Source organism: Schistocerca cancellata, chromosome 6 (genome assembly GCF_023864275.1).
Source record: "Schistocerca cancellata isolate TAMUIC-IGC-003103 chromosome 6, iqSchCanc2.1, whole genome shotgun sequence".
NCBI classification, from domain to species: Eukaryota; Metazoa; Arthropoda; class Insecta; order Orthoptera; family Acrididae; genus Schistocerca; species Schistocerca cancellata.
In genome coordinates, this window is record NC_064631.1 from 567,578,310 (window position 1) to 567,596,003 (window position 17,694).

A 17,694-nucleotide genomic window follows, 5' to 3' on the forward strand; every position below is an offset into this window, starting at 1 on the left:
GAAAGGAAGGAGGAGATGGAGGGGGGGGGGGCAGGTGGTTGTCAATAATAGGTAGGTAAGTCTTTCCACTTCTGGGATTGGAATGACTCCTTACCCTCTCCCTTAAAACCCACATCCATTCGTCTTTCCCTCTCCTTCCCTCTTTCCTGATGAAGCAACCGTTGGTTGCGAAAGCTTGAATTTTGTGTGTGTGTTTGTTTGTGTGTCTATCAACATACCAATGCTTTCATTTGGTAAGTTACATCATCTTAGTTTTTAGAGTATATATGTAGTTAGACAACTCAAATGGTCAAATGGTGGTAGCTCCTCAGAGAGAGAGTGCTATTTTCTGAGCTATTATATTTGTGTATATGCATACCATCAGTCAGCTGCAGATGGGTAGTTGCCTTTCCTCACATAGTTTGTTACTTAAGTTCTTGAATCCATTATCATTATGTTTAGACAACACTCGTTATTTTGATATCTATTATTTTACATTTTGTTTTCATTAAAAAATTATAATTATGGCCATGTGCCAGATTTTTTCTCTCATAGTATGTACATTTCATAATGATTTTGTACTCTACCAAGTGTTTAACTAATAACAGTATCAAGACAATTAATGTAGCAGAGTGAAAATGGAAGCAGTACAACTAAACAGGTATAATAAAATAAGTTTTATTCACATTTATGAAATTCAGAGAATGGAATTCCAAGTATTTACTTAAAGTTCATTTTTTAAGTACATAAATGCATCTTGTTCTGGGCATTTTTAAATAATTGGTGTGAAATTTACTAGTCTTACAACATCTTTGCTCTTCACCATGGTTTCATAGTCCTTCCCGACAGGGTAAATTCTGAGGTTCTTGCAAAACTGCAAAAATAAATGGAAAACATGAAATTTTTAATATGTAAATCAAATATTATTGACAATATATTACTATTGTACTGTAGCCCAAAGTGAAACTAGAATAAAATAAAGAAAGATAAAAACCTCCTACTGATAGATATCTACAAAAGCTAAAAGAGTCACAAGGTTCTAGAGCAAAGAGTTCCTTTTTGTGGTAAATGTGTGATTGAAGGGTTGCAGAAAATAATTAAATCCAAGTGTGGGCAGGAAACATAACATCAATTTTTTCACTATGTTTCATAATTTCCATAAAGAGGGAGAACTGTCATGGATGTGGAAAAATTCAAGGTATAGTTTAACAAAAGACTAGCAAGTCATAGAAAATTTAAGATGTTCAGCATATCCATGGCACTCTTCTGTGACTCAGACAAACCTGTGACCATTAGTGCCACTACTCTTTGTATATATTCAATATCTCCTGTTAGTCCTTTTTGGTATTACTTTTGAATGATATTCTAGAATGGGTAACACAACTGTTTCGTATACAATCTTGTTTCTAGAGTGGCTGCATTTCCCCATTTTCTCATTATCCTACCACTGACTCTTATGTACTTTACCTTTAGATGAGTCTGTGTGGTAATTCGATTTCATATCCCTACAAACTATTACACCTAGGTGCTTACATGTGTTTACTGTTTCCAATTGTAACCACTAGTATTTAGTTATGGGATAATATGTTTTGTGCATCTCGTGAAATGCACAGTTTACCATTTCTGAACATATGAAGCAGGTTGCTGATCTTTGTATCACTGAATCTTATCAATGTCTGATGTTACTGTTAACATTATCCACCAGGTTATTAATTATAATATGAACTTTTATCTGTGATGTGCCTGAAGTCAAAGAAATGAGGTGTTAGTTATTAATGATAACAATGAAGATATCCAATGGACAAGGAAAGAATTCTGGACAGACTGAAAAGATGCTGGACGCTGAAGATCCTGAAAATGTTTTCCCAAAAGGAAGAATTGCAGAGAGTATAGAGGAAGAAGAAATTGAAGTGACTCAGCAGGATGTAAACAGAGTGATTAAGAAACTGAAGAATAATAATGCACCAGGAGAAGATAGGATAGTGGCAGAAATGTTGAAGGCAGTAAGTGAACACTTCAGAAAGAGAGATCCAATCTCATACATGATGTATGGAGACTGGAGGAAAGGCAAAAAACTGGAAGTCAGATACAATTTTCCCACTGCAGAAATGGATCAGTAATTGTAGAGGTATTTCTCTGTTAAGCATACTACACAAAGTTTTATAATTAATAATTCTTGAAAAGCTGAAGACTTTTGCTGAAGATACTGTCAGAGAGGAACAGGTAGATTTTTGGGCAAGAAGACCAACCATAAATCAAATTTTCACCATGACCCAAGTCTGGCAAGAGTTCTGGGAATTGAAGCATCACTTCCTGGTAACATTTGTAGATTTCTAAAAGGCTTATTATACTATACACAGATTAAATATATATAACATCCTTGGGAAGTTTGCCATACCAAGGAAGTTAATTAACTTGATGCAGTTGTATACAACAGAGACGAAAGCCGAGGTGAAATACCAGGGGGGCTGCCAAGGAATTCCACATCAGAAATATACGAGACAAGGTCATGTCATTTCATTGATGCTTTTTATTTTGATCCTGGAGAAAGTAATTCATGAAATGAAAAGAGAAGGAAAATGGGTGAAGCTAAATGGAAGGACACAGTTACTGGGATATGCAGACAACATTGCAACTGTAGCAGAATCAGAGGAAGATATGGCAGAAACTGTTGGAGACTTAGCAAAGAATTCCAGAAAGACTGAGCAACCTATTAATACAGAGAAGACTGAAGTGATAGGTGTATCCAGAGAAACCCCTAATAATGCTCCACTACTGGTAAGAATATGAAACACAGCCAGAGTGGAAATTTTTAAACACCTTGTTCAACGGGTATAATAACCTAAACCAAGAAATTAATCAATGTAATGTCAATGTGTTTAACCCTTACTTCAGTCAAAATCAGATAATATTACAAGAAAACCTGTCACTTACAACCAAATTGAGGCCTATAATGCAGTTATAGTATCAGTGTTTTTCAGGTGGAACTGAAATGTTAAGCACACAAAAAAGATGAATGATATTTGATGTTGATATTGAAACAGAAAATCATGAGAAGCATGTTTGAGCCAATCCATGAAAAGTACACCTGAAGATGTGGAAAGAACCAGTACCTTTACATGTGACTGCCTTAATCCATAGATCTGAGGATATCATGCAAGAAAAGTGGGAGTTGGATTTTGCATAACTGATGTTTTGGAATTCAGGGTGGGTTGAGAGTCCTCATCTTGAACTCAAAATATGTTCTAAAACTCTACAAAAGATGCACATCAATGGTGCTGGATAGTAGATAATAGTTTTTATGGCTGTTGCCCTTCTAGTAGATGAAAGTGATCTGTCAGTTCTTCTAGCCACTGAGCACAGATTTATGTTCAAGAAATCTATAATATTCTGCAGCTAAGATAGTGGCTAACTCAGCAGCAAATTTCATACAGTTGAAAGAGATTCCTTTAGCCACTGTGGTCACTGTCACTTATCTTTCCAGTGATGAGCTAATTAAACTAGAGCAGAATTTCTTGACTGCCCTTCATAAAAGGACATTTGAATACAGTTCTTGCTTTTGCTTTGTTACACTTAATTTTCAGTTCCTGTGTGAGCCATGAGTGTTTGGGCACTAGCTTTGGTGACACAAAAGTCTTTACTTATGACCAAAAGTTCTTTGGATTTATATATTATTATTATTTTTTTTACAAGGTCTTTCTTTTGATAAGACTTTTCTATGGTAGTCGTAGAAGGCTCTGTTTATTGCCTGTCTGAAAGATAAATGCTTTTTATTGAACATCTCTTTATATATAACTTTATGCTCCATTTTACATCTGTTGTGCAGTAATCACTGTTTCTTTAGAAGTTTCTTTGCAGAGAACATTTACTATGAAAGGTTTCCCCTTTATGAACTGTTCTGCTAGGTACATGCCTGTTCAGTTCTTGGGAAATTATTGGTCTAAACCTGAGAGTTACAGTCCCTCTATACACTCCTGTCTCTTGAGAAAACTGTTTCCAGAGTGTGGTTGCAAGCAAGAAACATTTAAGTTGACCTCATTCATTCCCTGCAAAAAATAAACATGGCTACTATATGGTATCTGACATGTATCCATGTGTCAGATATTGTGCTCTATATTTTTTTCCAGTGAATAAATCAGTTCAACTTCAATGTTTCTTGCTGGAAACCACACTCTGAAAACAGTTTTCTCAATATGTTATAGGCCCAGAGATGGAAAGTAAATAGCTGGAAGTTTAGTTTAGAACATAACTATTGTGTAAGCAGTTTTGTATTTCTGGTTCACGAGTCTGAAACAACAAAATGTCGGAAGAATATGAAATCAAATATCCTATTGCTATTTTTAATAGAAGCAATTTTGGAAACTGGAAGTTCTGAATGCAAACTATGCACACAAATTAGATTTGTTAGATCTCACTGCAGAATAATACACAGAAAAAGTGAAATTTCTAGAAAGAGAGGCAGAGAAGGAACAAGCTGATAAAAGACAAACAACACAAAATTTCAGGAACCATGGTACAAAGTGTCACACAAGAACAATGGGATGGATTAGGAACAGCCATTGGAATACGTGAATGATTAACATTACAAAATTTAGATCTATTCTGAGGGCAATGCAGTTTGGTGAAACAAATGTTGTCAGCTGTATCAACGGAAAGCTAGTTACAATTTCGATTAAAAATATTTTATTTGTACTTGGACTGGCTCAACTTGCTGTCAGTGCACAGACTGGAGACAAGTGGTTTCAAAGTCATATTGGAGAATAGAAGAGCAACTATTCATAAAGGAAAGGATGTTGTAGCCACGGCAATGAATAATGAGGCAAAACTGTATGCTCCAAAATTTACCAGAGACCCTTGCAAGGTGTTTCTTGCGAAAACATTGCAAATCTGGCATTGTGGGTTAGGATACTTGAATTACACCAATCTCATGGTGCTTCTAAAATATGAGGGTTGACTGAAAACTATTGCCTCCACCTTTGTAACTCTTCAACAGTTGGCAGCATTGGTATGCGGCAGGTACTAGCTTGTTCCGTAGCCTCTTATCTACAGCTCCAGTTGGTGGTAAGCCTTATTATTGAATGATTGTGTTGTTACAGTGTTAAGTATGGAACCCTGTGCAGACGGTCGGTCAGTGCAACGTGGAGTCATTGAATTCTCGACAGTAGAAGGTGTCACCCCAAAGGAGATTCGTCAGAGGATAAAAGCAGTTTATGGTGATTGTGGTGATGTGAGTAATGTGTGTCTTTAATCTTGTAATGTGAGAGGAGTTTCTGACAAATTTCAAGTCTGTGTGCTTTCATTTCAGGAGACAGCACCCGGAGTTCCCACTGTGCACAGATCTTCTGGTAGCCAAGCAAAGTAGTAATGTGACCCACACGTTCTTGTGAAATGTCAGTTGTGCTTGCAGTTTCTCTTTGAGTGATATGACAATCATCCTGAATAAATCTGTGAACATTTTGCTTATGAAACTCGATGGTTGCTGTCACAGGACGTTCAACCCTTTGTTTGTGATGCAGGTGAGATGTTCACGCCTCAACGTCTTTAAACTTGCTCACCCAACGATGCACAATACTCACATCAACACAATCACCATAAACTGCTTTCATTCTCTGATGAAGCTCCTTCAGGGTGACACCTTCTCCTGTCAAGAATTCAATGACTGCACATTGCTTAAATCGCATTTACCAACTGTCTGTGCAGGGTTCCATACTTTACACTGTAACAACACAATTTCATTCTCTGATGAAGCTCCTTTGGGGTAACACCTTCTCCTGTCAAGAATTCAATGACTGCACATTGCTTAAACCGCATTTATCAACTGTCTGCACAGGGTTCCATACTTTACACTGTAACAACACAACCATTCAATGCTAAGGCTTCCCGCCAATTGGAGCTGTAGAGAAGAGGTGACAGAACAAGCTAGTACCTGCTGCATACCAATGCTGCCAACTGTTGAAGAACTATGAAGGTGGAGGAATTACTTTCCAGTCAACCTTCGTATGTTGAAGGAATGAACAGTACAGATTTAAAGACACCAGAATTGTGCACCATCTGCATGGAAGGGAAGCAAACAAGACCTCCACGTAAGTAGAAGTAGACAAGAGCAGAACATTCATTGGAACTAGTACACAGTGATGACACAGGTCCTATTACTCCCACATCTTATGATGGAAAGAGATACAACATTACATTTATATATGATTACACTCATTTTACAGCTTAATATGTATTACAAAATAAATCCGAAGTACTGGAATATGTTAAACAGTATGAATGAGTATCAACTGCTCATTTCAGTTTGAGGATTACTAGATTCTGCTGTGATAATGGAAGTGAAGATCTGTCAAAAGAGATGAAAAACTTTTTTAAATGTTTTAGGTCAGAAGCAGTAAATGCTATTTACTTGATAAATAGAACACCAACATGTGTATTAAAAATGACAGTTCCTGCAACTCTGTTGTATGGTGAGCTCCCAAAGTTGCAGAAACTGGAAGTATTTGCTTGTGCAGCATATATACAAGTTCCCGCAGAAGCGATAGCTGGAAAGTTTGATTCCAGAGTAGAGAAGTGCTTCATGGTTGGATACTGTATTAATGGATATGGCTATGATGTCCAGAAGAGTGATGAATCATTCTTCGAAGAGACATCAAGTTTGAGGAAAATTATTTTTAGTTTAATAATGAGGATTGGTTTTCATGCAAAGAAGACACAAATGAAGAAGTCATCTTCAATTAAGCAAATGTCACTGATTGCAAAAATGACTCCACATCAAGTGAAAATGAAGCTGAAGATGGTAAACCTTCTGAAATATGCAGAAATGCTAGAGAAAGAAAGTGTCCAGTGTCAATGGGAGAGTATACTGCATTAGCATTAAATGCAGAAATGTACATTGAGGATGATCTGGAGACTTTCAGTGACATTTACAGCAGATCAGATAAAGAAAAATGACTTCATGCAGTTACAGAAGAGATGAAAGTAATAAACAAAAACAAGACCTGTACAGTATGTGACTTACTGACAAGTTTGTTACAGATTCAGGCTTTGTTCAAAGCAGCACTGAGAAATGGACTAAACCTCTTCTTCATGAAACAAGCATGTCAGCACCATCATTTGAAGAATTCATAGGTGTTGGTGCCCTTGGCCAGGTTATCAGAAAATATACAGATGATGAGAGTGTTGTGGATTATGTCAGCATATTGAAGGACAGAAATAGCAAGATGATGAAGGGGATCAGATAAATGGATGTTTTGATGAGGAACAAATGCCCTGTCCAATGAAGCAAGAAAGTTCAAATGCACAAGAGAGTCCACAGATTTTTTGAATTTTTGTTGGATATTGAGCCATCAATTTTCTAAGCTTGATAAAAAACATGTTCAAATAATCAAAATGGGAAAGAAAGAAAAGTAGCAGATTTCTTTGAATAAGTGTGCCATAGCACATAATAATATTTACACACTCACAATTATGTTAGAAGTAATTAATGTATTTCTAGATTACACGTGCATTCCTTATCCCATTTCAAGTATTTTCCTAAACTTCCCCAAGGGAGAAATTTAGCTGCTAGACCTTGATTAAGGAAAACTTCTGCAAGGTAGAGAAGCCACTTTTGAACCTATATAAGTGAGGAACTGGGTAATAGAGAAACCTCTGTAAGAGAGAAAAATATTCCTTGTCCCTTCAGCTCCCACTTATCTGGGTTTGACTGTTGTATTATTATTATTATTATTATTATTATTAATGCAAAACCCAGGAGCTTTTTCACTTTGTTCACATTTGCCTTAATCATTCCAAATCCTTGACAGTTTTACTTCCTTACAGAATGTGAAGATGGATCACTAATAAAACAATATTCATATTGTTCACAAATTATGTCCTAACTGTGTCGTTCATCTGTAAGTGTAGCTAATTTATGCAGAATGATTGGAAATGGTTGATTTAGCAAATCTTGAAGACCCCTTACAAAATATTCTTACAATGAGAGTAAAACATTTTATAATTTCCTGGCTGTCATATTTTAATGCTACTTTCTGTATCCCATTTGGAAGTTACAAACTTAACCTTTTCAGTAGAAGACACTGCGTTATTGCTTTTCTTCTGTGATAGTGAGTTTGGTGTTTGTTATCTTTTTGTAGCCTTCCATGTAATTTTGCCAGTGTTTTCAGACACTGTCATAAGCCTTCTATTTGACTTACTGTGTAAGTTTAATTGGTTACAGGCATATTGCTTTATACACTTCTCTAATGAGATAACAGCAAGTGTTTTTCATATGTATGAGATCATATATCCATTATTCTGAAAATTTTTATTCTTACTATTGTCTTATGATTTACTTTTAAATGTCACTAAGTCAACGTGTTTTACACAGTGAGAATATACAGGGTGTTAAAAAAAGTGCTGAATATTATGAGAAGTGATAGTAACCATCAAAACAAGAAAAACGTGCCATAAACATGGGCTATAAAATGTATACCTTAAGAGCTATGAGTACTTTATTAGTTGAAGATACATGTTTCACAGTGCTCATAGCTCTTAAGATATGCATTTTTAGAGTCCATGATTACTTGACTTTTTTATTGTTTTGACTGTTGCTACCACCTCTCAAAATATTTGACACTATTTTTAGCACCGTGTGTATGACAGTTGTAGATGATCATGCTTGAGAGTGAAAGGGATGACCCATTTCTGGATTGGTGTCTCATGCTTGCAACATTTCCACTCATTTTCTGTTACAACGAAGTGGTTGACGATTTTATGTATTTTATTGTTAACATACTATGAAACTTCATTTAGGCTTTTCCAAATTTGTAGTTCTTTGTTATCATTAAATAATAATAATATATCAAACAATGGATAATCCAATAATGGCAGTATTATGGAAAGGATATTTGCTACTCACCATGTAGCAGAGATGTGTGACTGTGTGAGGTATTTTGTCTAATTCGGAAGACTGCCTTTTGGCCAGAAGCTTACTTGTTTGACAGACTTTTTGTTGTGCCTACCTACATCTCAGCATCTTGCCCTTATTGTGAGTAGCAATCTAACCTTTTCATAACATTATTAATAATACCACATTTTATTTTCATGTAAATAAATCTTTTCTCACATCATTTTTATGGGGTCATATTCCAAATGAATATCTTTATCCAATTATTCTCTAATTACAACAGCAGGTATAAGTACGTTTTCATGTAATACACTCTACTAACCTCATAGAGTTCACAGTTCTCTTCCTCTAAAAACTCAGGTACCACAAGGGAAGTATTTGCATCAAGTTCATAATTTGGGTCATATGAAAGTAACATCGACAAATACTTTAGTATTGCAGTCATTCCTTCAGCTACCAGTTGCTTTTCTAGCCTTGATGAGAAGTCTGTGACTGATAGTGCATACTGCAGGCGTGCATCCCAGTCTGACAATTGGGACAATTCCTGTCAAACACAGGAGAGAATATATTTAAAAAATTATTACTAATAATAATCTACAAAGCACAACTTCTTGGTGGACAAGACATTTGCTAGTGATTTTAGGATACTACATATAGCATTAATATACTATAACTAGCATCTGATTATTCATCTGCAGGTTGCAGTAACACACACTAAACATATCAGAAAACTGTAAATCTTTACTATAAAACAAAACAAGCATGTTCTGGGCAGCAGTCCCTAGAACTGATATATGCAAAACCCATTCAGTAAACTACTCAACATTCAAAGACTTACACTGGCTGCTCTGCATGCAAACATAGTTTTCAGTAAAACAAAGGCATTGATGTGTTGCTAATGCCATATACATTAAACATTTCACTGCTTCTCAGCATGGAGATTTAGCTCTCACACTTATTATTCTTTCACTGGCACTTATTCCCAATTAATGTACAGAAAGCATTTGCTTCTGCAACATCAAATCAGTGGAGAATACTTTGCATTTAAGCCATATCACTGATTAAAACTGAATCTCTTCACCATATTTTCATCAAAATATTGAAAAAGTATCAAACAGCTTTTGCTGTAGCCTTGCATTGCATCTGTAACCAGTTTAGTTATCAATTATAACAATTAAATCAAAGTTAAACAGCACATTTTTGAATTTATCATTCCAAAAACTTGGAGATCTTGTAAGTTACATATAATATTGAAAGTTTCTATATTCTGCTGCCATAATGAAATATCTTGGTCTGTTTGATTTATATTTATTAGTTCAGCAGACTATTTAATAATGCTGACTTTGCACAACATTGTGCTATGTCCAAACTTTCATTAACTGCAATACTCAACACTGCCCTAATTGTCTAATTTGAGTGCCTGATCTGAATGTTTCACAATAGTCTATGTCTTTATGTTTCCTATGGCCTACAACATATAGTTTGGTTCTATAACAATACATATCTCCAAGATCTTGTTTCACATACACAGAAAAAAACTTGAGCAATTACAAATTGTTATGTGCCCTGCTGGTAATTCTTTCAAAAGTCTATGCTGATGTAATATGTTCTTTCATTGGTAATTTCCAAGTCTGGAGACTTGGCTACTTCAGAATATGTCCTTGGCTTATCTACATCTGCTAAAAAACACTCAAGTGAACATTTAGATTTTTTAAATTTGCACCACATTTTGAAGTTGATCTTATGCTCTTCCAGATCCTCCTACTTCAAGTCTATCTGCCACTGAAGAGGTTGCCAGTTCATATTCATGTCTCTCTTAGAACATCAGTACTCTTATTTGATATGAGTATTTCCCTTGTGTGATGACAGTTCTTCAAAGGTAAGCTACATACAAAATTTGATTTTATTGTTACAGTTATACTGTAGTTGCTGCACCCTACATGGACCAATTAAAAAACTCAGGGTTTTTACTGTAAATTCTGGCTCAAACACAATGATTCTACTCTGAATGATGTATCATCCAACTTGCATCAGGATGGAAAAAACCATCAATATTTTCACCATAGTCAACAGAAATCCCACTTTTTATGGTATTCTTTTGGAACATGTACATAACATTTGGTCTCAGAAATATGCAACCTATGCAGGTATGCTGTAAACCACTTAAATAGCTTCCCATCAAAGCTACATACCCCAGTTCAATTTAGAATATAAGCAGCAGTACAGATTGCCTTTCCCTGTAAAGAACTGGCTGTATTCTTCGATGATAGTGTTGATTGTATGAGCTCTATGAACGTTCTGTTTGAAAGTTCACCACATTTATTTTGTTTTTAGTTTTTAACAGTTTGCAAAAACTTTTGGATCTTTTGACAGCATTAGGCTTTTATTACAAAAAATAAACCATGTGAAATCTTGTATTAACAAGTGTAAAATAGATGAAATATCTCAAATCTGCCAAAGACCTGTTTTCCAGGGGTACACATACACAGTAACTATCACAGCCTTACAAATAGAGTCACAACACTCCTCGTCATTTTTATACGCACTGTGACAGCAGCACTCCAAGTAGACAGTAAGCAACACTTATATCAGATGAGTGTGACGACTACCATTTCTACTGATTTGTAATCAGCCCCATATTTACACACGGGCCACATGGGCCTGGGCCCAGGGCGGCTAATTCTTAGGGGTGACGAAATCTAAAGGCCGGCAAAATTTTGAGCATGCAAATCTACATGTGCAGATAAAAAAGTAGCAATGATTGTGGGAATTATTGTTAGATTTGTTTGAGTTAAGTTAAAACTGTTTTGACTGCCCTAAAGCATTTGAGTGCACCATTTCCCCAGTTGCCGGGGTTTCTGACTGGCCATTTGCTATTTGATTTGTGGCCTATGGATGGTTGAAACTGTCTTCCACTGATTTTATTCTGATGGTTCCACAGCATTTGAAACTGTGCTCCAAAGAGATCATCATGCATGCACATAGTGCAGTTTTCTGAAGCGAGCAAAGATGTCAACCAGCACTACGGGTGGCCAAACAATGAAACACCCAAAAAGCTTTAGAGTTTGCAAAGGAATTGAAATCAGTATAACAATTTCGATAGCTTGTGATACCTTCACTCGAATGAATCTGAGGGGGAAACGGTAGGTAGAGGGTGGGACCTCTACATCATGCAATGGCAGCACTGCCTATGAATTGTTTTTGTGTGGCAAGGCATGAATGCATATGTAGTGTTGATGTGGCTTGGTTTCTGTTTGGTGCTTTTATCATTGTTTGTGTATATACCCCCCCCCCCCCCCTCAAATTTCATTAATCTGGTGAAGTTTTGACATAATGCAATTGTGAATATGGACAGCAGGAAATGTCTCAGTGGTGCAGGCTACAGAAAATTATTTGAACAAAGGAGGAAGAGGGAAAAGGGAGTATTAGATCAAACACCAAAGCTACAAACATTTTTCATTAACAAAAGACTAGATTCTCTACCTGTAAGTTCTTCCTCTCTTGCAAACTTGACACCTACAAATGATTCACAGTTCATCAGCAATTGTGGTGAAAGGCTCAATGATAGGGACTCTGAAATTGATAACAAACATACAAACAATTCCACAGCAAGTGAGCCAGAGTTGGGGCAAGGGGAAGTTACATCAGACTCTACTGTTGATAAAGATCTTTTCTTTTGGGAAATCAGTGATAAAACACAAGATCATGTAGTACAATTAGGATTTAATCACAATAGAAACTGATTTTGTGCAGTCAGAGAATGCATGTTCTGAGAAATGAAGATTCATTTCCAAGGATTTGTCTGAAAGGAAATTGTTGAATAGAGACATTGTGCAGTGTGATTACTTGATTTACTCACCCAGTCAGGGATCACTTTACTGTGCACCATGTAAACTGTTTGGGGGTTCATCCCAGTTCACTACAAGTGGCTGTAGTGGTTGGAAATATGCTAATCAATGGGTAACTGAACAAGAAAATTCCAATGCACATCGCGATTGTGTTGTAAGTTTCAGATAAAGGGGAAATACTCTATGTAGAGTTGATAAAAAAATTATTACTCAGCTACAAGAAGAAGAAAAGCATTGAAGAAATCAGTCAATAAAATTCTTCTGTGTTTGGGACCACATTGTCAGCTATAAAATTCTGATGTTTTGGTGACTATTGCAAGGCACTTTCCTCAGGGTGTGTTGCTAACTGTTGAATGGTCACTAGTTTGATTACTTATATGCTATGGAGGAGTGCTGTCATTGGATATGGGGTTGAGGAGAAAGGGTATTAGGTGTACTTTTATGGGTCTTTGCATTGCGTGTTGTCGTTGGCAGAAATAGGCTTTTTCCATTGGAGTTTCCCTTACTACTTGCCATCGTTGGAAATTGGTGAATAGGAAATTGAACTCCTCACCTCCATATCCAATGACAACACTCCTCCATAGTATATATGTAATCAAACTAGTGCCCATTCAGCAGTTAGCAATACATCATGAGGAAGGCACCTTGCAATAGTCACCAAAATGTTGGAATTTTATAGCTGACAATGCAGCCCCAAACCCATAAGAATTTTATTGACTGTGACAACAGCTGCAGAAGCCTATGTTTACATTATTGGAGAAATGTACAACAGAGGCTAGTGGCTGCAGTGAAAAAACTTTCCTCAAGGGGACTGCCATTTTGTGGAGATGAAGAACAGTTTGGTTGCTCAAGGACCGGCAATTTATGATGTGTTTAGAGCTGATACCTGAAATTGATCCATTCTTAGCTGCTCATATAGCATATGGAAACCAGGGTAAAGGAAACCTGAAACACCTCATATTTATCATTTAGCACTTACGAAGAAATTATCAATATTATGGGGAAGACTGTCACAGAAAAGATCATACAGGAGATAGCTGGTGCAAAGTATTTCTCCATTATTGTGGCTTCTACACCACATGTTTCACCCTGTGATCAGTTGAGTTTTGTTACACTATATGTAAATAAAGATCGTCAACCACAAGAACCACTTGTAGAATTTATGAGAAATGCTGGACATACTGGGAAAGAATTGGCAGATGCTGTATTTATGCTCCTTAACTCCCATGGACTAGATATAGGCAGGGATCTACTCTGGCCTACAAGCCCAAATCAAGTCATTCAATCCCTTGGCATTGTTCATCCCCTGCTCCACTCATTCGCTGAATCTGGTAGGATTAAGGGCAGCCACATGCTGTAAAATGGCTACAATATTTTTTGACCTGCTACAAACAATTAACACTTTTTTTTGGCATCTACACAATGCTGGAAAATTCTACAGACAATTTTCGAAGGTGAAAACTTGAGTTTAAAGTCTCTCTGCATTACAAGATGGCCATTTTGAGAAGATGTCTGCAAAAGCTTAAATGCTATTTGGGATGCAGTCAATAAAGCTCTTAAATGCATTTCTGAAGATAAAAGTGAGAAATCTGTTATTAAATTAGAAGCAACAGGGATATCACAACAGCTTAACTCAAAAAATATTGCATTCATAGCTACAATATGGGGGAGCATTTTGGAACATCTCAGTGCAGCACTACACTCGGAAGAAGTTGACATATCTGCAGTAGTGAAACTTTATACTTCACTTCTGACTTTCGTAGATGAGATGGCTAAGTCTTTTGAAGCATGCAAAAAGTTGGCAGAGAGAAAACTGGGAACCATACAACATCTTCTGCAAGTCAATGAAACTCAAGAAAAACATGTGAAGAAACGAAAGAAGTTCTTTGATGACTCAAACTCTGTCTGAAAATGAAACAGTCGTTTGCAAATCTGAAGGTTATCTACTGAAGACCAATTATTTAATTATACTGAACAGACTATCCACAGAGCTCAATAATCATCTTGGTGTCTACAAAGAGTTTTCTGAGAAGATCTCTTTATTATCCAATTTGATGGAAATGGACCCTGATGAAGTCTATAATGATGCAAAACAGCTGCAGCATATTTACTCAGGGGATACAGAGGATTCTTTTGGAACAGAATGTGTCCATCTCAAAAGCTTCCTTCCAAGTTTTGGATACAAGAATGGTCCATCTTTACCAGTCTTAAATAAAATGGTAAGAGAGAAATATCTCTTTGATATTTATCCAAATCTCAGAATTGCTATGCAAATTTATTTGACCACACTAGCAAAGAACTGCTCTGTTGAACAATCCTTCTCAGTTCTTGGAACTGGCTATATTAACAACAGAAGAAGATCTGACTATGAAACTGGACTTCGAACATGTGATAAATGTGTTTGCTAATAACAAGGCAAGAAGAAAGCCATTTGACTGGTTACATTCTTTGTTGACATAATAAATTACCATAATTCCATAAAATATTATCCTTTTTTGTAGATTTCTTCTTTAAGTAGTTTATTTTAAATAGTGTGTTTATAATTTTGTTGCTAAATGTTTTTCAAAATTGATTAAGTTTGGGGGGGTTATTGGGCCGATGGGCATAGCATTATCTAAATACCATTCAATTTGTAAAATACCTTTGACAATGAGGAGCACCAAGCAAGGTGGCGCAGTGGTTAGCACACTGGACTCACATTCGGGAGAACGATGGTTCAGTCCCATGTCCGGCCATCCTGATTTAGGTTTTCCTTGACTTCCCTGAATTGCTCCAGGCAAATGTCGGGATGGTTCCTTTGAAAGGGCACAGCCAACTTCCTTCCCTGTCCTTCCCTAATCCAATGAGACCAATGACCTCTCTGTTCGATCTCTTACCCTAAACAACCCAACAATGAGGAGCTTATATAAGACCATGAAAATATGCAATAACCAAAAAATGACACCACAACTGTTTTTCTTTAGTTTTTTAAAGGCCATGGGAACCAAAAATTGGATAGTAAACAGCAAAAGGCCTGACCTTCTGCAGAACACAAGCAAAGTTCTGTTTACTACACTTACACTCCAATCAGTGTATTTGGAATGTAGGAAACTTGTATATAGCAAAACACCTACATAATTTAACGTACCTAATAAGCCATCACAACTGTAGCTGAAGGGGAAACCACACAGATGTGGTAATAGAATGCCAAAAGCTTAAAACTGTTTCCCAACACAGATGAAACATATTTCCTAATTGTAATCCTTCAAGGTATCCTAGCAATCTATTAAAATCTTGAGGTGTTGGTATTCTACTAGCTATCAGTGTCATTCATGCATAATATTTCACCAACATGATTTGTTATATTAATTAGGTTCTACTTGAGATTGCTTGTCAAATGGAATGGGTCCAATAGAACTGATTGTACATCTGAGTCACAATTGGCGATAATCTTCAACATATTTGCTTTTGGGTCAAAAGTAATTATATTTACAAACATATTGGTATATTACAAAGTTGAGTTAATTGTGAGAATGTGCAAATCATTAGACTCTGCACAAAATTGTTATGTGCATGAGTGACATAAAAGTAGATCTCTTAGGTATTGTGAAACAACTCAAATCACTTAAGAAAGGCTAGTCTTCTGGTCCAGATGGTACACCAGTCAGGTTCCTTTCAGAGTATGCAGACACAATAATGCCTTTCTTAGCAATCATATACAACTGCTCACTTGGCACTGACATCAATTCACAGTAGGATTTTGGAGCATATACTGCACTTTAACATCATGAATAACCTTGAAGAAAATGACTTATTGATACATAACCAACACGGATTCAGAAAATATCATTCTTGTGCAACACAGCTAGCTCTTTATTCCCATGAAGTAATGAGTGCTGTCGACAAGGGATCTCAGATCGATTCCACATTCCTTGATTGCCAGAAGGCTTTTGATATCGTTCCTCACAAGTGACTATTAATGAAATTGCGTGCATATAGAGTATCATCTCAGTGTGTAACAGGATTCGTGATTTCCTCTCAGAGAGATCACAGTTTGTTGTGATAGATGGTAAATCATTGAGTAGAACAGAAGAGATATCTGGCATTCTGCAAGGTAGTGTCATAGGCCCTCTGCTGTTCCTGATTTACATAAATGATCTAGGTGATAATCTGAGCAGCCCCCTTAGATTGTTTGCAGATGACGCTGTAATTTACGATCTAGTAAAATCATCTGACGATCAATTCCAATTACAAAATGATCCATAGAGAATTTCTGTATGGTGCTAAAAGTGGCAATTGGCACTCAACAAAGAAATGTGCAAGGTCATCCACATGGGTACTAGAAAAATCCGATAAATTTTGGGTATACGATAAATTGCACAAATCTAAGGGCTGTCAACTCGACTAAATACCTAGGACTTACAATTATGAGCTATTTAAATTGGAAAGACCACATAGATAATATTGTGGGGAAGGCAAAACAAAGACTGTGCTTTGTTGGCAGAACACTCAGAAAATGTGACAAACCAACTAAAGAGACAGCCTACATTACACTTGTTGACACCCACCTATGTAGGGAGAAATGATCATCATAACAAAATAAGAGAAATCAGAGCTTGAACGAAAAGATTTAGGTGTTCCTTTTTCCCACATGCCATTCGAGAGTGGACTGGTAGAGAAGTAGTATGAAAATGGTTCGATGAACCCTCTGCCCGGCACTTAAGTGTGAATTGCAGAGTAACCATGTAGATGTAGATGTAGAAAGTGCCTATCATAATAAGGACAGACAAAAACAGAACTATAAGCTCCTCACGACAGAAATATGTGTTTATATTCTCTTGCTTTCAAAGGGGTAAGCTGCAATTGTACACCCGTTTCAAAGTACTTCTTCATGAATAAGTTGTCACTGACTTAGTGATATTTGGATGTTTTAACATTTATTTTATGATCTTCTGTGTCTCTAGGCTACTTGCAAATGCTTGTAATGTACAATATAATAAGAAT

The 17,694-nt window shown here is 36.4% G+C and overlaps 1 protein-coding gene across 1 annotated transcript in view; it reads right to left on the reverse strand.

Annotated features, from left to right (window-relative positions):
• Window positions 1-641: 641 nt before the first annotated feature.
• LOC126191105 (fatty acid synthase-like) overlaps window positions 642-17,694 on the reverse strand; it is a 394,390-nt gene continuing 377,337 nt past the window's right edge. Inside the window, exons 34-35 of the mRNA XM_049931844.1 lie at window positions 9,186-9,407; window positions 642-853 (exon numbers count right to left, since the gene is read on the reverse strand). Coding sequence (XP_049787801.1) covers window positions 752-853; window positions 9,186-9,407 — 324 coding nt within the window. The 3' untranslated portion in view covers window positions 642-751. The remainder of the gene's footprint in view (window positions 854-9,185; window positions 9,408-17,694) is intronic.